The sequence below is a fragment of the Strix uralensis genome, chromosome 4 (genome assembly GCF_047716275.1).
Source record: "Strix uralensis isolate ZFMK-TIS-50842 chromosome 4, bStrUra1, whole genome shotgun sequence".
In the NCBI taxonomy this organism is placed as follows: domain Eukaryota; kingdom Metazoa; phylum Chordata; class Aves; order Strigiformes; family Strigidae; genus Strix; species Strix uralensis.
In genome coordinates this window covers 109,332,531-109,356,762 of record NC_133975.1, presented here as the reverse complement: position 1 = coordinate 109,356,762, position 24,232 = coordinate 109,332,531, and the positions used below count along the sequence as shown (strand labels likewise).

General features: G+C 40.0%; 1 protein-coding gene across 1 annotated transcript in view; it reads right to left on the bottom strand.

Annotated features, from left to right (window-relative positions):
• Positions 1-24,232, bottom strand: part of NRXN3 (neurexin 3) — a 1,036,119-nt gene that overhangs the window by 549,317 nt on the left and 462,570 nt on the right. Inside the window, exons 13-16 of the mRNA XM_074868521.1 lie at positions 21,273-21,654; positions 19,761-19,951; positions 19,105-19,278; positions 3,215-3,334 (exon numbers count right to left, since the gene is read on the bottom strand). Of these exons, the coding sequence (XP_074724622.1) occupies positions 3,215-3,334; positions 19,105-19,278; positions 19,761-19,951; positions 21,273-21,654 (867 nt within the window). The remainder of the gene's footprint in view (positions 1-3,214; positions 3,335-19,104; positions 19,279-19,760; positions 19,952-21,272; positions 21,655-24,232) is intronic.

Here is a 24,232-nt window from a genome sequence, read left to right as displayed (position 1 = left end):
ACCATTACTTCTATTCCTACCTCTCTTTATGGTGTTAGTACTGGCTAAGATGCAGGGCAGACCTTCAAAATCACTTTTGTATAACATTCTCAAATAAATTTGAGGGCGGGGGGGGGTCTGTGGTGTTTTTGGTTTTGGTTTTTAACATTGGTACAAGAAATGAAGCATATTAAGACTGAGCTTCTGCCCCCATAGCTTCCATTAATTTCTTATTCTGAGGAAACTTGATTCCCACAGTGTGAAGAACATCTAAAAAAAAGCTACACAACAGCAGCTAAAAATTAAGGTTGTATCATCATTTCCACTAGGAATTTAAATCCTTACCTTGTTAAGCAACACTAGTGAATGTACAAACATATCTCTAGATGTACAACATGCATCTCTGCCACCTGTGCTTCTTCACCTTTCAGAAACAACAGTTATAAGCCAGTTGCATCTGAATTGTGAAGATTAATGACCCAGTCCTGGGACAAAAAAGAAAAAGCAAAAACATATTGTCACACCAAGCTTGAGTATCAATAACACTAAATGACTTTGCAAAGTTTACACTAGCAAATAACCAATCACACCAATAGTTAATTGAGGATGATTTAAAAAGAGCATCAAGTATAACTGAAGAGAACACCAGACATGCCATTTACCTAACTTAGAGGCACTGAAATATTCTGCATCAAACACATGGAAATGCAAATTTTCCAGTGTGGATGCTTGAGTTGATTAACAGAAATGGAAAGACAAAATATATTCATTTGTTACCATTTCTATTGCGTAAATGTAGACCTCTTCTATTGACTTCAATATTCCATATTTACATCAGTGAAAGACCACAATTTGCTCATAAAATAGAAATAAAAATAGCCATCTACTAAATTAATAGAATTAGACTCCTGTTGCAAAAAAAAAAAAGTTCTACCAAAGAGCCTGATGCATTTCTAAATAATAGCAAGGCTTCAGGTTACACAGAAGTTAACTTCACCTGTCATTACTTGTACTAAAATCCAGTCTAAAGAACATTTAATTCAATTAACATACAAGTGCCTGTACTTCCATTAGACTCAGGTATAATAGCAAACATATCTAACAGATAGGAACAGGAAGGAAGCCTTCTCCCTCTCCACAACACTTCGTATCTTCATCAGGCAACCAGGAGTACAACTGTCTTTTCAACGTCCTGATACATGGCAAAGACTAAAAAAAAAAAAAAAAACCCACAAAAAGATGTTATACGTACTTTTTGAAGATCCTGGCTGAAGTCTTCTTGTGTTCCAGGAAGAATCCACATGACTTACCTTTCCAGACCATTTTGAAACCCACATCCTCTGTGAGCATTTCTAAATCACCAGACAGGCCTGACACTGGGTGGCTGGTGCTACACTGCCCACACAACCCCCACTCATATCAAACCCCTGTCTCTGCTCTGCACGGTTTCCAGCTGCCAGCTCCAAAAAGCAGCAAGGAATCCCCAATTACAGACACAGTAACCTAGCTTCCTGGCACTTCAAAGCCTGCTCTAAATCATTAGCAACAGCATAACAAGGGCACTGTGACATTCTGGAGCTGCAAAGCCCAGCACAGTAGAAACAAAACCGACAGTATCAATAATCTGTTGAGAGATTTCCTGGACATGTACTTAAATGCAACCCAACAGGATTCAAAGTAGCATTTCTTTTACACAACAGGTTTATAATGTGCTATGCTTAGGAAGTCTAAACTGAAAGACTAAACAAATAGTGCAAGAATGGGAAACTGGGTATCCAATTGACAAAAGCAAACCAGAACAAAAATGCAGAAAATCGGAGCCAAATCTTGTGGCTCTAATATGAAGTGTTTCTTCTGGACCCAAAGGAGTCATTCTGGATTCTAAAACAACCCAAAACCAAATGTGGCATTACAGCCTATAAATCTGAGTCTGTAGTATCCTTCTTATACAGCCCCTGTCAAAGTACAAATGCTGACAGACCTTTCCGAACTCTGTTTGGGAGAACTATGCTGGGAGAAAGGGGAGACCAATGCAGATAACACCACATATTTTACAAATGACTTGGAAAAACAGGCTTTTTGGCCTTCAGCAGAAACAAACTGTCACCACATGTTAAACAGCTTGTCATATTTACCATCAATTCAGCCACATCTCAAACTTCTAGGGGAAGGGTTGCAAATACAGCAGTACTGTGGCACCAATATTGCGTGGACCTTGCTGGTACCATGATTAATGTCTACCACAGACACCCTCAATGAAAATCAGCAGCTTATGAGATGCAGGTGCTCAGGGTGGACTGTAAGCCTTTTCTGGTCTTAAAATTTACACACACAATGAACCAAATTAATGAAACCTTCTGTTATGCTTACTACAGCACTCATAGCATGCTCCTTTGTTCCCTGCCTCAGAGCAGGGAGGGAAAAGGGAACTAACTATTGCCTTAAATAATAGAAGTGGGGAGAGAGTAGAGCTGAATTGATCTGCTCCCTCCAGGCAGGAGCAAAGACCACATCAGGATGAGCACAGGGGATGTCCGAAAGCTGATTATCTGCCCCCTAAAGAAAGACTTCAGGGTTTAGGTCAATTAGTTTATCAGAGATCTTAACAGTAATTAGCTAAGAAGAACATCCAATCTTTTGAGATGAAGCAAGTCAATATGCCAAGAAGCACAATACTGATGCTGTATGTTTAATTGAGCACCTGGTTTTAAATGAACATTCTAGCAAACATTACCCAAATTTTCATATTAGCATACAGCTAGTAGTAATTCAGTAGAAGACAATCAAGAACACTGTTCAGCAGTTTTACATGGATTCCATGTCTTTGTCACCAAGGTTTGAATGAAAACCTCAAAGTATAATTCAGTACACAAAACTTAGGCATTTTGTACCTATATAAATATTACACACAATACACACAATTCATTCCTGCTTTTTCTAAACCAGGAATTCCATTAACATCAATTACCATCATTGATCTGTTGTTTTTTTTTTTTTTTCCCTTCTTTTAAAAGGAAGGAAAAAAAACCCAACACAAACCAAATTGCATATTTTCATTTTAACAAGGAAAAAATATAACTTGCTGTATCCTTCAAAGAAACTTTCCAGGAAACCAAGTTTGGCTTTGACACTGGGAAAGTTGTATTTCAATTGAAAGTAAACCTAATCATGTGTTCTCTGTGCTCCCATCTGTCAAAATTCACAGCTCACCAACCCAATGGAAAAGCCTACTTACGGTCATTACACTGGCTCCCAGAATATGAAGTCATGGAGCAATCACAGGTGAAGCCTTCCCATTGCTGATTACAGATGCCCTGATTCGCGCAGGAATCTTCCTGGCAGGTAGTGCTCGGTCCTGGAAAAGGGATGTCAAGAAAAGGATGAAACAAAGCTGAGAGAATCATTTTAGGACCAAAAAAGCTCTAATACATCATTACCATTACTATTAGGATCCTCATGCTGAAGAGAAAAAGCACTAACCAAACAACTTTCTATTCTTGGACATGCAAGAAACTCAGGTAAAAAGAACACAAAGACAACTGTACACTCCACAACAAAACAGCAAACTAACACAGAGCAAGGAGGAAGAGAGAATAGCAACATATTCTCTCTTAGGCAGGCCCAACTCATGTGTTCAGAGCTTGCTCAAAGAAATTTACTGTAAAATATGGTGTGATCCAAGGATAACAAAAACTGCCACATTGTCATGCTTTCCTGGAAGTTGGATCCCCTTGTAGAAATGGTCCCATGAACAAAGTCTCATCCTACCCAAAGAGCCCTGATATGTGGATTCAAACTGAAGCTTTGAAGCCTCAGATGGTTACAGCTTTGCTTTACAGGTTTAAGGGGAAAGAAAAAAAAAAAAAAACCAACAACCAAAAACTACACAAAGACTCTGATCAGTCGCATTACATAGGTTCCTATGGAAACACGTGAAAGTCCTCAGAAGGACATGACATTAGTCCATGATACTTCTCTATTCTGGACTGGTCTTCACTGCCTTTGGAGGAAGCAAAGAAAGAAGCAGCTACTACTAACAGAAGAGCCTTTCATTGTTCTGTGATTTGGAGCTAACAGTTGCAAACCTACTCAGCTAAACCTTTCAAAGACACAACCCAAGCAACAGGTGAAAAAGTGATCTTAGATTAGATGGACTCAATGACAGCTAGTATGTCATCCACAAGGAGGCAGTTGGATTCTGAAACACCTGAGAGCAGACATGAAGCTGCAAGCCATAGATTTTAAGAACATAAGTTTAGAAGTTACTTCCTGGAAAAGTATTTTATCTTCAGCATTCTAGACAAAGGCACTGCTCCTATTGTGCAGTACTTCAAATAAAACGTACCTACTATTCTATATCCTGCAGTTGTTAGAAAAGAAGAAGAGACAAAAGAAACAGATTGAATAATAGAGTAGAGGATCAACGGGCTAGGCTGCCTGAGATCAGTTTGTTAACCACTTGAGTCTAGGACAACAGCATAAGGATAAAGCAACAACTGTTCTACCCATCCCAGGATCTTCTGTTACAGTCTTTGTTAGCAACAGCAATTCCATGAGGCTTATCCTAGTCTTCATCCTTACTTCTTCACCACATCAGCACCACCGTCTGTACTTCATAGATGAGATAGGACACACCAAAGCAGAGACAGCATTTTCAGATATTTTAAACCCAAAATGAAACCCCTCAATCTCCATCTGACACCAGCCACAGTGATTTCACTGAATTCCACAGTTACACAGCATCTTTGATATTCAGATCGTGCATCTGGGCACTTCCACATTTACAAGCCTTTGTAGAACCCACATCTAACTGGAAGCCCCATGTCATGTGATGTTCCTCCAACAATTCAAAGGCCGAACCAGGAATGGACCCTTATAGCTTTAGTGCAGAGTTCCTGCTCTTCCCACCAGATCATCTTTCCCCACTGCAAAAACAGAATGGGTGAATTTCAGTAGCTTTTTAGCTATCCATGTTTCTTTACATGGATACATCTTTACATCTTTACATGCAATGAGAAGGGACGCATGACTATCAGTAGGCAGAGAGTTTAACTGAACATTAACACAGACCTGAGTTTTTCCACGATCTGTTATACTGTTAAAAAAAAAACAAAACTAAAAACCCAAAACCTCTAGGTAGAAGCATAAGTGTAGATAACAAAAGCAGACAAGAAGAACCCTAAAAGAAAATTCACCTATTGAAAACAGGGATCAACAGCAACCACAGCAAGCAAACTACGTGTTACCGTACTTAAAGTTGAGCAGCATTTTTCAACACTTTTCTCCTCCCCTCCACCTCCTCTTCCTTCCCACCTGACTCCCATTTGCAGCTGTATGAATCCCAGTGGTCTCACTGGCACAGTGTGAAGTTCACAGATCACAGGCACATGTATGTAAGCATCTCCCTCCTGCCTTTATACTTACAGAAGACATGGATACAACTATATAGATACACATGCATCAGGTTGAGGTCTGACACTTGCTTCAGACTTACTCTGGCCCAGCAAAAGAAGGGATGGCATTTAACAATCTGCAATAGATTAGTAGTGGTCATTTTGCCTAAAATGTCTGAGTTATCTGAGGACAAGGAATAAGAAACTGATACCTCTCCTGTACCTTACTACCCCATTATCTAACCTTTAACCCTAAATATAAATGCCAGAACTCCTAGAGATATAAACATGCAAGTTTATACAAATATTTAAGAAATAAAAACAGAAAGCAGTTGTTCTATGCAAACTTGCTTCAGCATCAACTGTAAACACTATTAAAAAGAAGCAAAACCAAACATCATTTTCAATGACAGCATTTCTCCTCTCTCCCTACACTCTTCTGAAAACACCTTAATCAATAACTGGACTTGACAAGAAGCGTCATTTAATAGGAATATCCTTTGCCTAGGTGTCACAAGAGAAAGGACCAGTACTCTACTCAAGGAGTAAGACTGCAAGAGGTCTAGAACCTGTGGCTTGAGGTGCTCATGGTGAGAGACTCCAGAGAGCCAAAAGACTTGAATTCATGACTAGTAGTGTGGTTTCTGAATTGTATTTTACAGAAACCAACTGTGAAGACAGAAACAGTATTTTCAAAGCAGCCAAAGGAGAAAAAAAAAAAAAAAAGAAAGAAAAAAAACCCCAATGATGAGAAATTTTGAAAGCCTGAAAATACCACGAGGAAGCTCAAAGCCTGATCTACTGTCTTTAGTCAGTTGTGATGGCAGAGCATAGAAGCTGGGTATTACACTTTGCATTAGTACTATGGGCCATTTGCATGGTAAAAGGATCTTTGTCTCAGAGTTCATCTATTCCCGCTGCTTATAGTCCTTGCCTGATGTCATAATCCTCCATCTGTGGCAACAGAATTTTCTTCAGAGCAGCTAACAGGGATGTCACAGGGGATTAGGATTTTGGATTAGGGAGCAAAGCAACAGAAGCACAGGAAGGCTTATAAAACATGAAGATTGTGTTACCACACACATGCCCTTTAGTGCTAACAAATAAGAAAAGAGAAGACAACAAACAATTTATATATATACAGCAGTAGAATTGGTTCTAAATTATCCATGCCATCAGGGTTCAGGTCTATTTTTAATCTCATTGCTTTGACAACACAGCAGTCAAAACATTTAAAAGCAAAGTTTTAGAACTAGTCTTCACATAATAATCAGAGATACGTTTGATAAATCACACTATATTTTTAATTAATAAAATATGCATGCTAACTTTAAATTTTCTCCTGAAATTTCCAACACCCTAGCAACACTCGCTATTTCCATTGAGTGCATTTTTGTTCAAAGGCCTTGGTTTTTGTTGTCTGTTTGTAGCTGGGCTTGGTGCATTGTCTTCTTCATGACACATGAACACTGGAAAGGGGACTGAGTGGGCAGTAGATACAGCATAAAAGTGGAGAAGTCTCCAGTGCAGAAAAGCATCCCTGCTAGCAGAAGCGTGACTTGCTCTGTCTCCTCCTGTCCAGACTAAGCCTACTAACAGAGGAGGCTCCTTAGGAATATGAGATGGCAAAGCAAATTCATCAACAATGTCCATTTGATCTTTATTTCTGTATCTCTGATTTTTACTGGAAGAGCTCAGTATCTGAGGACTTGCAGGGTCTGAGATCTTGTTGGGTCTTCCTCCCTGGAAAGGAGTCCCATATTACACTTTTCTTCCAAGTTACCTAGTTAGATGTATGATTTGTTTAGTAGTTTAGCCATTAAGTATTTGAAGAAAATCACCTTAGAAGAGCACAAGTAGCCAGATCTCTTATCCATATCCTGCTTGGGAAAACTATTTTGTCTTCCTAACTCTTTCCTGCAATTTCATCTGTATGGTAGGTTTCTCTTTGCTTGGAAACTAACAAAATTGAGTTCTACTGTTGCACATTGCTAAAACTGCAATGTTTCATCCCACAGGTGGGTGCATTTCACTGGCAAGAGAAGTCATTCCCACTGCGTCATTTGAAAGCTCTTTGCAGAGAAAGGAACTTTAGGAATAAAAGACAGTATTGTGTTTATCATTCTTCCGAGTTACATGAAGAATCAGTTTCTTTATACAACAGCTGTAGGATTTTAACATAACTGCCTCATGCCTTGATCATAACTAGCAATAAGCATTAAGCTAAGCAAACCATTCTTGGTCTTGCACATAACACCTTTCTTCACATATCGAAAATTCACCCTTACTGAAAGGAATCTACCAGCTGTGTTAACATTATTTTCTCAGGAAGATGAAGATCTGCAACAGGCATGGTTCAATGGCACCGTGGTGCATTTTCACTCTCCATCTCCTTAAATGCTCCCATCTTTTTCCCTTGTACCTTCAAAGAGGTTAGGAAGAGACACACAAGACATTTTAACTGTCTTAGCAGAATAAGTTGATTCTTTTGTCCTACAGTTCCTAAATTGCAAATGCCATCAAGCACTGAAATATCTCTACCCCTACCAGTCAGAAACTATGGTAGGCAATTTATACCTATGATAAATCTACAATCTACTTCTGTCAACACTCCTCTTTCATAACCATGAATAGTCTGCCTTTTTTTAATTCAACATGCAGGCACAGTACAGGTTAGAGAGGCATCAGGTCTTGGAAACCACATGCACTAGGCAGAATATAAAACTGTTCCAGGACTCACTCAGTGAAGGTTAAGGAGGAAATGAAGTTAATCCAGCTAAGTTTTCCAATTTTAGAATAATCTGGAATTTTTTTTTTTTTTTTCTCAGAGTAAAAAGTGATCAAAATTGAGACTGAATCTCATGGAACCATCACTTCACTGGATGGACCGTATCTCATATGCTATAACTGTCAAATACCAATGGTGGCTTGTTGACACTTACTTCGCACAAACGTAAGAAATTAAAGTATACTCAAGATTCAGTGCATGATTCAAAGTTAGAATCTGTATTTTGAGTCACAGGTGATAGAAAGCAAGAATATCACAGAGTAACTTTAAGTGAGCAAACTACAACCAAAAAAATAAAAAGTATTTTCAAGGACTGCAATGCCAGATCTTCAATCTCTCTCATTTTCAGATTTTGTTAAGGACTCATCATCACCTAAATATGGTTAGACATCTAGCAGGTTCCATATTTAAAGCGACCCATTGTCAGATATAACTCAAAAGCCAGCATTCTGCAGTCCTCTAAAAATACAGATGTTTATTCCACTGCCTCAACAGAACCTGAACTCTTCATTCACCTGACGTCAGTTATGACGCTGAGTCCTTCTGTTCCAAATACGTGGCTGGCTTAAAAATTTCAGGGACTAGGACTAGTTAAACTAACAAATATGCAAGTTTCCCACGGAAAGCACATTTACCTCAAGGTGACATGAGACGGGAATCAGCAGCAATGGCAAGAAACAGAGGATGGATCTACAACATGGTGGGGTCTCTCTCCCCTCCATGAAACCTGGCATGTACCTATCTTCCTCTCTTTTGTCATCCTGCCACTCTCCATCTCTAAGCAACCTAAAAGGTCTTGAGATCTCTAAGCAACCTAAAAGGTCTTGAGATCTCTAAGCAACCTAAAAGGTCTTGAGATCTCTAAGCAACCTAAAAGGTCTTGAGATCTCTAAGCAACCTAAAAGGTCTTGAGATCTCTAAGCAACCTAAAAGGTCTTGAGATCTCTAAGCAACCTAAAAGGTCTTGAGATCTCTAAGCAACCTAAAAGGTCTTGAGATCTCTAAGCAACCTAAAACGTCTTGAGCAATGTGCTCATACACATGCTGGTGAGGGAAGAACACAAAAAACAAAAAAAAACCCCACACAAAACCAAACACCTAATCATACAACAAAAAGTCAACTGCATAAAGGGGAGTATGCCTGGACCTGAGATGCAACAAGGGACAGGGAGATGCAAATGAAGTAGAGGAAATAAACATTATTCAGACATGCAGACACAGAAACTAAAAGCAGAAAGGAAAAACTGAAAGGGCTGTGTGTGACAAAGAAAAATACAGTCAATTGGCAAAACAGCCTTCTCCACTGCAAATCACAGCAGTAAAAAAGTACCAGATCTCATGGCCTATTCTGAAATAGCCAAACCTATTCAGCAAAGGTTGGTTTCCTGAAAAGCCAATAAGCCACATTAGGTACTCAAGACAAACATTTCCCCTTAGGCTTCAATGTGATTATCAGGTGTTTTCATCTGAAGGGCAAATATTCCTATAGGGTTAAGACCTCTGTAACAATATGAGCTTGAGCTGGAATAATCTTCACAGCTGTGACAAGTCTTTAGGTTCTGAGGACTCTGGAAAACTCAAAACAACAAACAAATCTGTTTGTTCCAGAACCTCCTCTTCACATTGCATCCACTTCAATGCACATCAAAAATCGAGCAGGAACTCCTGGGCATGTATTCTGAATTCCGATGGACACACAAGTGACTAGAGAGAATAACAGTGGCTGCAGCCAGAGACACACGATACTTCCTGATGTCTAAACCAAGTCCCAAATTCCCTGCCACAGTTTTAATAGATGGCACAGAACACCTTAATCCTAAAGCTATATACACCCCCAGAGTACTTCCAGGATGCTTTTTCTTCTCACCCCTGTCCCAGCCCACGTATCCTTCCTAGTCTTTCAAATCTCATTCTTTACCCCTTTCATTCATATAAACTTCAGAAATCCCCTAGAGGCAGTACCTGATACTCTCTAAATTCCTAACCTCTGTAAGACAGAGTACTTCAACTTTTTACAGTTGGGAATAGGCCAGAGATGCCAACAAAACTTGGTCACAGGCAGATGCTCCACATGCATAGAGCACAATACATCAGGCTAACTTCTGCCTACCTCTAGGTTGTCAGATCTTTCAGATTCAATGTTTCATACACATCTAATGGCTAAAATTATCTCGGGCTGTCTGTATCTCTACCTGCTTGATAAGAGGGTGCCTCCTAATATGCTTCTGTCTATTAACTACTGCTACAGCGATAAAGTGCTTACCCATTAAAATTTCCTTGGTTCCTCCAAATATATTTTCATCCTTTTCCACTGAGCTGTAGAATGCCAAACCCTACCTAAAAACACAGATTATATTCTAAAGCAAAGGTAATTGCTACCTGCCTACAGCAGGAATATGGAACAGGACTATTTTGAATACAGCATTAGAATAGGTCAGCAATGTTACCAGGTCTTCATGGAAAACACGGTGAATAGAAAAGGGGTTTATGAAGTGCAAGATTAAAGCCACAAAAACTTCATTCCAATGATATGTAAAATGTTGGGAAGTCTTGCCTCTATCTTAGAGTGTGAAATAAGAACACTACGTGTTTTCTCCCACAACAAAACCTCAGACTAAACCTGTGGCTTAGACATAAAATTTCAAGATGATTAAGCTGATACCATAACAGATACCATCTGTGGCTTCAGGACTGTTAAACAGAGACACTGTTCAATGCCTCTGACTTTCCCTTACACCCAAGACCATTCTCTCCTTTTCCATTAAAAAGGAGAAGCATTTTCTTAAACTTCCACAACATTCAGGCACAAATTAATTTGAACTCCATATTGCAGTTGCTCTAGATGAGTTGGGAAGTATACTTTCACTATCATGTTTAAAAGGATAGACTTTCATCACCAAGGAAAACATCTCTCTGGTACTAGCATCAAAGTCCTATCAATTGCTAATAAGCAGGTTTCCTCACTTATGTCCCAGGGTATTTGTATGTAATTGTACCATTAATCCTTCCTTCATTATATGCCTCCTAAGAATAATGTTCAACAAACCAGTTTTCTGTCAGCACTCTTTATCCCATCATCTCTCAGTAATTCAAGTGGCACATTCTCAATCACTATCTGGCCTCTCTTCTTTGAGCCCTCTTCCTTGGTTTCTCCCAGTTTTCCCCCCCTTTTCTACTGAAGCTACTCTCAGCCTCTTTAATGGCTTTCACTTGAGTAGTTTTAGCATTTTAACACCATCCACACAGTCCTCAACCTTTTGGCAACCCCAAACATCACTGATTGATTCCTTCTTACTTAGCGGGCAATAGTAATAAAATGTCAGTAAGAATTTCACATGAGGACCAACATCATGAAAGAGCCCTATCTGCTTTGTGAAAAATAAGAGACTATCCAGTAAAAGGGTCTAAAAAAGACCTAAGAGGTAGAAAAATTAGCAGGTACAAAAGGCTCAGGCATGACCACTCATATGCTTGATCAATTATGACTTGTAAAATGCCATCTAACTATTAAGGGAATTTGTAGTTAATAGATTTATTTTTTTAACTGTAATTCCAGAAAGCTATTTCTGTGGAGGTATTTTTTCAAAGTTTAAAAAACTAGCTTTAACCTCCTAGTCTCAACTCCTTAAGATCAGTTCTGAAGAATCCAAGTCACCTTTTTGTTTTGTAAAGATCTGAGAGCCTTCTATGTCTTTATACACAGCACCTATTTGCCTAAACAATTATTAGACATTTCAGGAAATCAACTCAGGCTTTTATGGATATTCAGAGATTGATACAGTCAAACCCCCCAGTGTCAACAAAAACACCTTCATTGTTTGCCATGTCCTTCCTCAATCCAGATATCCTCTCCAGAGGGCTGGGGTTTGTCATTCTGTTCCTGTCTCAGAGGTGTGACTGCATCCATTAAAAGGCACCAAATGTTACATAAAAGCATCTTTCACTTCAAACCAGTAATGGGAAGAACAACCTTCTCTACCTTGCAGGTCAGCTTTGGTCAACTCAACTTTGTTAGCAAAAAATAAAAAACAAAAACAAAAAAAAGGCAAAAACAATAAACAACATGTTAGTATAAAGGCAGATAAATCAGGGTCACATCACTTCAAATAAAAACATCACAGCCAACATGCATAATCAATACATGCAGGAAAGACAACATTAGCAACAAGGACACAGAGGGACACAGCTACCTTAACCCAACCAAGCAACAGATAACAAAACCACATACAAGAGAGAGGAAACGCATTCCATTCACACAAACACGAGGTCACAGAACTTACAGACAGTAGAAAGAGAAGGAAAAAATATCATTCTTAACATAAAAAAATATAACATTCTTAAATCGCTCAGCATTTACTGATAATTTAAGAGAGATTTTTGTCTTATTTGAGAAATACTTAGAATCCATTTAAGTAAAAAAATCTATTTGACTTTCAGCACATTAGTCAAGAATATTTTTCTTTTGTTTCTACATCCAAGCTCTGGATCTGAACTTAAATCTTCTGTCTCTCATAAAAGCATACATTGCCTGGGTTTTTGTCCAAAGTGGATTTATTGCCAGAAAACCATAGGGGACCGATAACTCTGGAAGATAACAACCTCTGTTTATCCCAAGAACTGAATTTGACACTGGATGTAAAGAGACAGAAAACCTTGCCCCCTCACAAGCTGTTGCCTGCTCATGGAATTCAACATATCCTTAAGAAAACTTGCATCAACAGAGAGACATCTCAGGCATTAGACCCATATAATCTTTGTCAATCTCATCAGAGCAATCTACAGAAATAACAGTAGTACAAGACCACTCTTTCACCTAGGTGGGAATGATCTTGCCATCTGTGGTCAAATCAGAGTCTACATGGCAAAAGAGAATCATGAATCTACCAAGTCTGACTGACCAAAGATCCAAGTACACTTTCTGAAAATTGCAGACCACAAAGAAGCAAAACAAAACGATACCACTGATGGTCTTCCATTTAAGCACATGATTTTTAATTTTTTTAAATGGAATCCAGTTCACAAGGAAACCACATAAATTTCTGATGTGTTAGACCTTGATTCTAAGTTTTCTCTTTCAGCATGGAAAAAGCAGAGAACAAAGACGGGAGTACAGGCAGCAGCACCTAAATCCCTTGCCACTGAAGTTTACATATTTCTAATGTCAGCACAATGGGAACAACAAAACACCAAATCACTGACCTCATTGCTCAAAAGATGGGTATTGAAGAAGTGCGTACTCCCCTTCAAAACTTTCTGTTCTTAAAAAGTTCTAATATCACAGTTGATACTGAAGAGAGATTGGTAGTTCTCCCTTTCTCCCACTGTCTCCTTTTACATTTACAACCCAATAAATTCAAACTGGCACGTACAGATGCCATTTCCTGTGCTTCATAGGAAGTTTTACGTTTTGAATCTTTACTATTGTTTTACAGCCCTCAAGATGGTAATCACCTTCTCTTTTGAGCTAGCCAGATTTTTCTTCCCACTTCTGGAACTGCTCTACTACATAGAGCCATAAAATCTCCAGAGTTCTTTAAACAAAATGCATAAGAAAGGGGGGAGGGGTGGAAAGAGGAAGAGGATGCATTTCTCCATGCATCATCTTCAACATTTATTCTAACAAAGTAATTTCTGTGTAACAAACAAGCACTTTTCCTAACTGCCCTGCTCCTCCTCATCTTTGCAGCTGAAGTGGAGCAAAGCTTATATTTGTTCCATAAGTCCAGTAGCACTGTGACAATGGAATCCAAAAGCATAAAGAACAGGAGAGCTGTCAAGCCATCACAGAGTAAATTAACATGCCTCTCCTCAACCGACAACTTTTGATTCCACAGAGAAAGTGAAGTATCTCCAGATTTGAAGTTTCACTACTGAGCAGATGAAGGGTGAAATCCTTTCTGACATTATCCTGCTGTGAGATTTTAAGCATGAGATTAAATTTTCTTTTTTCCACAAACTGCTTAGTATGCAAAACGCACTTCTGATTATCGAGCCTGTATGTGTCATTCATGCTTTTCATGCACCAGTGAATTCCAAAGGTTAACTATACTATTTCATGGAAAGTAACACAAAATTATGATTTTACTGCAGGATCTGGAAGAAGATTAAATTAGGACAAAAAACGTCCCAAAACATCTGGAACAGTGTCAGCCAGTTTAATAATAATCACTCCCCTTTGTGAGAAGCTGTTATGAGGAGTGGAACAGGTGAGGAAAGGTGAAGAAGAGAGGAAGGAGCCACATCTCTAAAGCACATAGAAAACTGCCTTGTAAAAGAAATACCACTACCACTGTTAAAGTTTGTTTGGCTGCGGACAGGATGGGGAGAACATGAGCATTTAGAACATGCAGCTGAATTTCAGATAGCTCTAGTGCCCACGGTAAACAGCATAAGGATGTCCAGATAAAGGAAAGGAAAACACAGAACATCCAGCAAATTAATGAAGAGGTGAAAAAACACCTCAAATACAGGAAGTACTCTAATATTTAAGGCAACATCTTTAAACTCCACAAAAGATTAAACATCTGCTTAACTTCTTCCAGGGCCAGTGAGGAAAAAGCAGTGCATCACTCAGTCTTGACTTTTGTGGATTGAATAAACCAATCCCTTCACCTAGTAGTAAGGCCAGGAATGAAGTGCTCAGCAAAAACATTTGATTTAAGAAGTCTAGAATCAAGGAGGAGCTAACCTAAAGTTTAAATTGGTTTACTTTAAAGGAGGGAAAGAAGATCACCTGGAACAACAACTTCAAAGTGCTCTGCAAGACATAGTTAAATTTCATACTCTCATCACAAACAGATGAATACCACGTGCCTATTTCAGGGGCAAGCAGAGCAAGGCCCAAAGTAGGTGGCAGACTTGTCTGCAAGATTCCAGTAGAAGTGGGCCGCCAACATGAAGTCCTTTCTGAGAAATTACTTTGTCTCCTCAGAGTGTTTGGTAGCCTGATGCAATGCTGACACAAGGACTGTTTAAGTCTTAACCACTTCCCTACCTTTTGTACCTTTTCTCTCAGGCCCTCTCACCAACCCCTTTTTTTGGGTGGTGGTACGGAGAAGGTCTCTCTTGTTACATAAATGATGGTGATGAAAGCTACAGCTAGCATGAGAGCTAAAGATACTCTGTGGAAAATTAATAAATACATTGGTATAATGTCATTATCCTGAAACTTCATTCTTCTCACAATTATCTGTAGCACATCAACGCAGAACAGATTTTACACACCAGGCAGGAAGAACATTACTGGCTTTGCCGCCTACCTTCCAGGAAAACACAAGCTACCACTACAGATCTGACCAGACCTTCAAGATCAATGAAGAGTTGCCTATTGTTCCCAAAAAATCAGAAATGCAGCAACTGTAGAACAATAATAAAAATAAACCAGATCACCACACACAAAAAAGAAAGGGTACATGGTTTGGAGCTTCAACTCCATGGGCTCAATTTGACATTTCAGACACTCCTGGGTTTTCTTCTTCCAGATAATCACCCACAAAATTCTTTGCCAAAAGGATGGTCCTACAGGACATATCAAAACACAGAACAGGTCAGTCTGGTAGCCTTATCTAGCACACTGGTGACTAAGCAGCAGACTTCAAAAGCTGAAACCTTAAGTTTCTGACACTTCACCTAAAGCAGGATAATGAGGTTACTTAGCTATGCTATCCTAAACAAATCCCACCATAGATAATTTAAAGGAATTATAGGAATAAAACTGATAAAATAATAGATAAGAGATAATTCTTGCCTTAGGTCTTGAACTGCCTTTTTGTTTTTTAGCACTACTATACACTTTTAAACACCAGCCACTTTCAGTCTCAAGGAAGGATGCCTACATTTCAGTTAATGACTCCTATGTATGGCTTAAGAATGCTTCAGGATTCTCCAGGTCATAAAGAAAAAGCCTTCTCATAATTATCATTATATTAAAAGTGCTTCCTGCTCTAATAGGAGCACTGCCTTACCCATCACTGGAACTCACCTAGTTGTATAATGTGGTAGGTTTGTGCTTTGGTGCACAGCAAGGGTGAATTATGATTGAGCACATAAGAGGAACAATGTGGCCAAGGAAGTTCAATGGCTTGCTCAAAATTAATAGAAGGAGGTAGCAGTAGAACCAAGACAATAAAAAAATTATTTTCCTATTAAAACTTGAGAATCTTAATTGATGATAGGAAATAGAGTAGTGAAATGCATTAAAGAGATAACAAATGCAAACAGGATGCAATGATGTCAGTCAGAGAGGGACCTGGGGGTGTTGATTGACAGCCGGCTGAACAGGAGCCAGCAGTGTGCCCAGGTGGCCAAGGAGGCCAATGGCATCCTGGCTTGTATCAGAAATAGTGTGGCCAGCAGGGACAGGGAAGTGATCTTGCCCCTGTACTCGGCACTGGTGAGGCCGCACCTCGATTACTGTGTTCAGTTTTGGGCCCCTCACTACAAAAAGGACATTGGATTACTCGAGCGTGTCCAGAGAAGGGCAACGAAGCTGGTGAAGGGTCTGGAGCACAGGTCTTATGAGGGAACTGGGGTTTAGTCTAGAGAAGAGGAGGCTGAGGGGAGACCTCATTGCCCTCTACAACTACCTGAAAGGAGGTTGCAGAGAGCTGGGGATGAGTCTCTTTAACCAAGTAACAAGCGACAGCACAAGAGGTAATGGCCTCAAGTTGTGCCAGGGAAGGTTTAGACTAGATATTAGGAAGCATTTCTTTACAGAAGGGGTTGTTAGGCGTTGGAATGGGCTGCCCAGGGAGGTGGTGGAGTCCCCATCCCTGGAGGTGTTTAAGAGGCGTGTTGACATAGCACTTAGGGATATGGTGTAGTTGGGAACTGTCAGTGCTAGATTAATGGTTGGACTAGATGATCTTCAAGGTCCTTTCCAACCTAGATGATTCTGTGAAATTCTGTGATGTCACCCATTTGTCATGGTATTGGTCTGTCTTAGGTGGGACAGTGCTGTCTGCTGACCTACATCTCACATTCTACTACTCTCCAGGCTTCCTTCCTCCACACATCCTTTGATTCTGTCCTGAGATCAAACTGACAGTTTCAGAGAAAACATCTGCCACCTTGTAATCTCCTCCGCTTCTGAAAGCAAAGCTGCAACAAGAGCATTAGCAGAAATCTCTCTCACGCCACATTTGGAAGTCAATATTCCTATATGGAGATGTAATGACATTTCTTTAAGCATGCATGTTCTCATCATGTACATGGTCCCACTGCCCTTCACGATGAAATAAGGACATCTCCTGCAAATCAACACACAGCACAACTACTCACCCGAAAAGTCTGCAATTGTTTATTACAAACACATTTAAACATCATGAGACAGCAAGAACAGATTGGGACTTCAGTCCTTAAAAACGTAGTTAAGACTGCACCTGAGATCACTTCAGATGTAAACAAAATAGGGAGACTTAAATAAGGACTGAACATGCTTAGAGTTTTTCTTTCCTTAGAGAAAGGGGAGATAGGTGTGACTTTCAGTGGCAACTGTAAGAACAGGCATCAGCAGGCAGCGGTCAAGATGCGAAATGAAGCCTTGGAGATTGCTCTGATTCAAAAAGCAAATGAAACATTTTCATGAATTGGGTCTGCCAACCTGATTCTCAGGTTTTTTACTAATCCTAAATATGCTGACAAAGAGAATGGCTTCCTCCTCAACAGTTGCCTTGGTACTGAGCAGGGACCATTCAGGAAGATTACATGGGCACTTCTTTGCAAGATCAAGTTCTTCTAAAGGCAGAATGAGGGCCATCATTGAACTTTCCACCCATTTTTTTAGGTTTGTCTCCAATTTTGAATCTTGTTTGAAGGGCTTTAGAAGAGAAGGGGAACTCACATTCCTGACATCTCTAAGAGTGAACCAATCTCCACATTGAGGCAGCAGCTGTGCTAGTACTGGACTGGCACACAAAGTGCGTGCCACATTATGTGTTTTGGGAGCAGCACTGACATTGCGAACCTCAGTAATAGGACACTAAATCAAATAACTGCACTGGGTACAGGAGAAGGAAACACCATAGCTCTAATAATGGTGCAGAGTCTTCTGGGAAAGCATCATGACTCTGTTCCTGAGCCACATACAGAACAGGTTAGTGTAATGTGAGGTCCTCTGAAGAGATAACAGGCAGGCTATATAACCAACAGATTAAGCTAATTTTAAACAGAAATATTACCAGAAATCACCAATATTAAAGAAAAGCTTTCAGTGGACCAGGGATAATCAGAAAAGACATTTTCAAAAAAACCCAAATGCATTTTTATTTCCTTTGAACTTTGTAAACAACAACACAGAAAAGGTGCATTTTTGGTATTTTGGCTCTACCACAAATGGGCAAAGCCACAAGTTCTGCTACACTATGCTCATCTCCATGAGGAACAAGGTGGTTAACAGACACTATTAAATACAGCAGAAGGACAGAAAGGTTTTCCAGACAGCAGAGACAACGCCCCCAGTGCTTTCATCACAGGCCTACCTCCTCAAAAAGGAACTCCTGTTTAGGTCTGATATTCACCCTTCAGTTCCTTCTACCTTCCATTTCCCCTTCAAAATACTTCTGTGGATCCCAAAAAAAGGGTGCTCTGAAGCACAACTGAATTGAAGGCTCAGAACCTCTTTCAAAGTATTTTGGGAGGACTGTAATGTTAATAAATCACTGTGAGAAAAGTACTAGTAAATAGTAATCCACGCCAGTACCATCCTTTCCACTACTGGAGGTACCACCTCATAGGGGATGGAGTAAGCAAGAGAACAGCAGCTAAGCTGCTTACAGAAGCTAGTTATCCTGAAGCGGCATTTGGAAGACAGAGGTGTAGTGAAGGATATCATGATGAAAGCAAAGTCATGAAATGGACAGTAAGGTGGACAAGTAGATGCTCAGGGGCAGCAATGAAGTAAGTGGGGAGTGCTTGAGAGGGGAACTTCTCTGAAATCAATTATACCTTCGCATCCACGCTCAATCTGCCCACTGCGGTGCAGAGCATCATTGATTAGATCAGGCAGACGCCCATTCAAATCTACAGATGCTAGACAGCCCTGAAATCCATCACGTGAGGCCACTAGCTTCGGGAGGTTGCTATACATGCCTTGAGCTAGGCCAGCAATGTAGAGATCACCTAGAGGATAAAGGGATAAACATACAAGAATGAGAAATTACATACCTTCTAGAGTAGCTTCCCCACCCCGACATGAATATAGCAAGCTGAACAGCTGCTCAGAAAAGGTTAAAAGCAGAGCAAGATACTGTGCAAGAAGTCATTTCTGCCTCCTTTACTACAAGAAAACCCCAAAACCTAAAATCCACACCCCACCCCCACCAAGAAAAACCAAAGAAAAAAAACCGAGAAACAGTTGTAGTTGCATCCTATCTTGGAAAAACTGTAGGAAGACAATAATTTTCTAAAAAAGCAAAATATGACAAACTATATTGCTATAGGAAGTTGCCAAACAGAGAAAGAGAAAAATGAAACTGAAAGCCAAAATCAGCAAATTCCAGATTTAACTCTCTTGTAATGTGTGGTTCCTGCAAGCTTTCTCTCATTTACTGGTTGAGGTCTCCAAGAATAAAGGGGGGAACTGTCAGTCTTTTAAAATTTACCTTTAAGATCCAGATTTTTGGCACCATTGATAACCTGAGTGACCACCTTAGTGTCCACTTTTAGGCTGTGTGTGTTACTGTTATCTCTGGTGATGACGACATTGTGCCATTGGTTGTCATTAAGAGGACGATCACTGTTGCCTTTGATAACATTAGGTCCGTTTCCAAGGTCAAACACATAGTGTATATACCTGTAAACATAACAAGAGCTAGTTAAAATTGTGTATGAACTCCAGCGCTGCTGACCCTTATTCTAGCCAGAAAAATATTAGACACTGATTTGAAAACATGCAGTACTTTTCTTTCCACCAAGAAAGTGTAAGGATTAGTATTTTGAAATGACAACATTTGGAGTAATCAGATTCTAACTGTAAAGCATTCCTCTTTTTCACAAAGTTCTTACAGATCCACAAAAACTTTGTCTGTGCATATAATTATTTTTAAAAACTGGTAATATCAATAAATGTACTGGGGAGAAACACTAGATATGCTTATTTGGGGCATATATTCCCCAGATTCATTCTGAGTTTTGAATAACTCCCTTAAGAAGTTAATTGGGAAACTCACTCAAAATATTGTACTAAAATTCACATGAGATCCTAGGCTTATTCGAACAGCTGGAAAACAATTAGCAAAGTTTTCAGCAATAAAAAAAGACCCTAATGAAGACTGAAGTCATGGGAGTGTTACCCTGAATTATTTATATAGTTCAAACACAGAAATCCACCTGAGGATAGAAGAGAAATATTCTACTTAGGAAAAAAAAAAGAGACAACAAAATTCAACTCTCAACAGAGTACCAGAAGCTTGTGACTCTTGCTTTTTTATTACTCTATGTCCCACTTACAGAAATACATGCGAAGTTAAAAATGAAACAAATTGAACTACGGTTACACCGAAATAAACAGGACTAGTAAACTATATTTGCGGAAGACACATCTACTGTGACGAGATGACTATAAGAAATCAAAATTTGTTCAGCTAACAAAAAGGATTATTTTTTTTTAATAAGCAATTGGTCTTGCGAAAAGAATATAGCATCTCAAAAGCAAGCTGAGTTCAGTTTTCCTCAAGCATCACCACAGAAATACAAATTCAGCACCCATATGCTCTTTTTTTCCTTCAGTGGAGATGGCAGAAACACAAATCTGTTACAAGAAAAAACAATAATAAAAGGTGGAAGAGAGATTCAGAGCCCTCAGCACATTTCCTCCTCTTCTGGGCTATTATGCAAGGTTAACAGGATAAAACGTTACCCTAACTAGATCCAAAGGATTTAAAACATTAACGTTTCACACTACGAAACTGTCTTTCCCTCAGCCACAGGGGGAAGTCAGTGATAAAACCAGGAGTCTTGAGCTTCAGTGTTTATGTCTAATTGCTTTGTCATACACCTCAAACAGAGAAAACATGCGTATGAGGTGAATTTCTCTTTATGCAAGCACTTTAAGCTTACCTGTAAGTAAGTTTATCTACAAATAATCTGGTAAAATATAGCAGAAAGTCACTTACCCCTTGACTAGCTCAACTGCAATGAAGTCATTGCCATCACCACTGTTAAAGAGGATGAAACCATCAGCTGAGGTGGTCTTGAACTGAAAGAAGAGGTGCATGGATGTATAAGCCTGCAAGGTGGCCAAGCTCAGGTAGCTGCTCTTGGTCTTGAATGTCACAGGGTCAGCTATAATGTTGCGCAGACCAAAGCGTGCCTTCAGCTCACAATAGTCAATATCACCATTCTTGCACAGGTCAATGTAGAGCATCCCGTTGAACATGAGGCTCTGGAGGTGGCCAATGAAGCTGGAGGGGATGACAGAGATGTACCGTTTCTCCGTCATGATCCCTGTCTCAATGTTGTGGAACTCCAAGCGGGTGTGGTCACCGACCATTGTGCCTGAAGGACAGAAACAAGGAGGAACATGCAGAAAGCCCAGGGATCAGTAACAGGCTATATGGAGCCCTTCACCCTCCAGTTTCCAGACTAACAGCAGTACTAACTTAATCCTATCTGATCACTGTTCAGCAGCTTGCATAAGAAAGAATGTATAGACTCTTGGTGGAGAGGCTTGAGTGTAGCTCTTGCCAAAACCTGAAAGGAGAGAGAAGACAGGACTAAAGGGCCATGGACAGCAAGCTCTGTATTTTTCCCTGTGTTTCACAGACTTTCTTGTTTGTGAAGACTAGGTCTCTCCCTTTAAGCCTACAGTGATCTATTTGATCCAACAGTCCATCTGTCAAACTCAGACACTTCTGAAACAACTCGTACAACTGTGCTTCCTAAAAACACTGAATAAACATAGATTAATATAAAAAGAGCAGAACAAGAAGTGATAACACTCATAAATCTGCTAATGTTTATTCTGTTGTTGTCTTCTGGTATCTGATGTTACTTTTCTTGTTTTAAAAGCAGGGCAGGAGGGAAACACACAAGAATGCAACAGGCAAAAAGCCCTCCATATATTTAAATCATCAACCTACCACTTGGGCTATTTGTCACATTGTGACAGATTTTAACCTCTCATTTAAAATATTCAAGCTATTCAGTATACCAAATATTTCAGGCTACTCTTGAAGAGAATTTAAATGTTTCAGTAAGTGTACTAGGCATCAGTACAGCCACAGAACCCACACAGACAGATGAAATGTAACAGTATGCTAAAAGATTAGTTTGACTACAAAGACAAGTTGGGCAACATCAGAATGAAAGCCATTACAACCAACCTTATTTTAGTCCTCTATAGTTCTTAACTAAGATAGTTTAACTATTTGGTCACACAGGCAAGTATCCTTTCTACATAGGCCTTGTGCCATTTAGTATATAACAGGAATAATAATAAATTCATTAATTACTCAACATTAAATTGTTTTCTCATCATTCAGTGTACAACTATTATTCATACTTTGCTACAAATATACTGTTATTCTTTCTCTCATGAAATTTTCTGCAGTGCTATATTGAGTTTACATGGTGAGGTGCTGGCCTGTGGTGGCTGCAGGGCGGCCCCTGTGAGGAGGGGCCGGGGCTGCCCCGTGCTGGACGCGGCCTGTCCCAGCCAGCTCCAACGGCTCCACCACAGGGCACAGCTGAGCCTCTCAGCCAAGATGGCAGTGCCCGGGGGAAAACGTGTTTAAGAAAGGGCAAAATGCTGCCCATGAGCGAGGAACAAAGGAAAAACACCCAAACCAAAACCAAACACAAAACCCCTGCAAACACCAAGGTCAGAAAAGGAATAGGGGGAGGAGGTGCTCCATGCCCCAGAATGGAAATTCTCCAGCAGCCCATGGAGAAGACCACAGTGGATCAGACTCCCACACTGCCACCCGTGGAGGACCCCCATGCCAGAACAGGTGGATATTTCCTGAGGGAACTGCAGCCCATGGAGGGCCCACACTGGAGTGTGTTTTCCTGACAGCCTGTGGAGAGGACCTAAGCTGGAGCACTTCATAAAGGACTGCTGCCCATGGGAAGGACCCACACTGGAGCAGGGGAAAAGTGTGAGGAGGAAGGAATGGTAGAGAGGAGCTGTTACAGATTGATCACAGCCACCATTCCCCATCCCCCTGCACCGCTGAGGGCAGCGGGGAGATAGAGACAGGAATGAAGGACGAAACCAAAGAAAAGGAGAGGGTGGGGAGGATGCTTTACTTTCTGTCTTTGTTTCTCACCATCCAACTCTATTTTTAGTTGGCAATAAATTAAATTTTCCCCAAGTCAATCTTGTTTTGTCCATGACAGTAATTAGTAAATGATCTCCCTATCCTTATCCTGAACCATGAGCCTTCTCATCCTATTTTCTCCTCTGCCCTATTGAGAAGAGGTAGTGAGAGAACAGCTGGGTGGGTGTCTGGCAGTCAGCCATGGTCAACCCAAAGTTCAGCAGCACAGTGTGCAAATTATCCTCAAATATTCACTCCATCTTCTACCACTCCTGTAAGATTAAGGAATATGATGTTTAATTTTATATACACAAAGCTGAGGAACAGAGAGATCATCATATAAAAAGCTTTGGATCTCAGAAAAGAAGTCTTTGGCATCCACTTTAGTGGAATATGTAACAGCTTTGGAGCACTCACTAGTTTTGAGGATTAACACTTCTATAAATCCCAAATGAGTACCTCCCAAAAGGACGGGTACAATCAGTGATCAACTGTGAAAGATCTGACTTCAAGTGACTTACCCAGCTTTCCATAGGAACTCTAAGGTACAAAAGTCAATTCCTCTGGGCTGTATTCACGTGCCTGACATAGAGGTCTCTTTTCTCTTTTTTACCATGCTATGCCTCATTCACTACAAACTTTTCCAAGGGTATCTTAAAAATAAACACCTCCTTTAATACAAAGGCCTATATCAACCTGTTTGCTGTATCATCCTTTCTTAATGTAAGCAGAGAAAAGCTCCTTTGGAAAAGGACAGCAGCAAATACGAAATTAGACAACACCAAAATGCATACATACATAGACCTATCTACTTT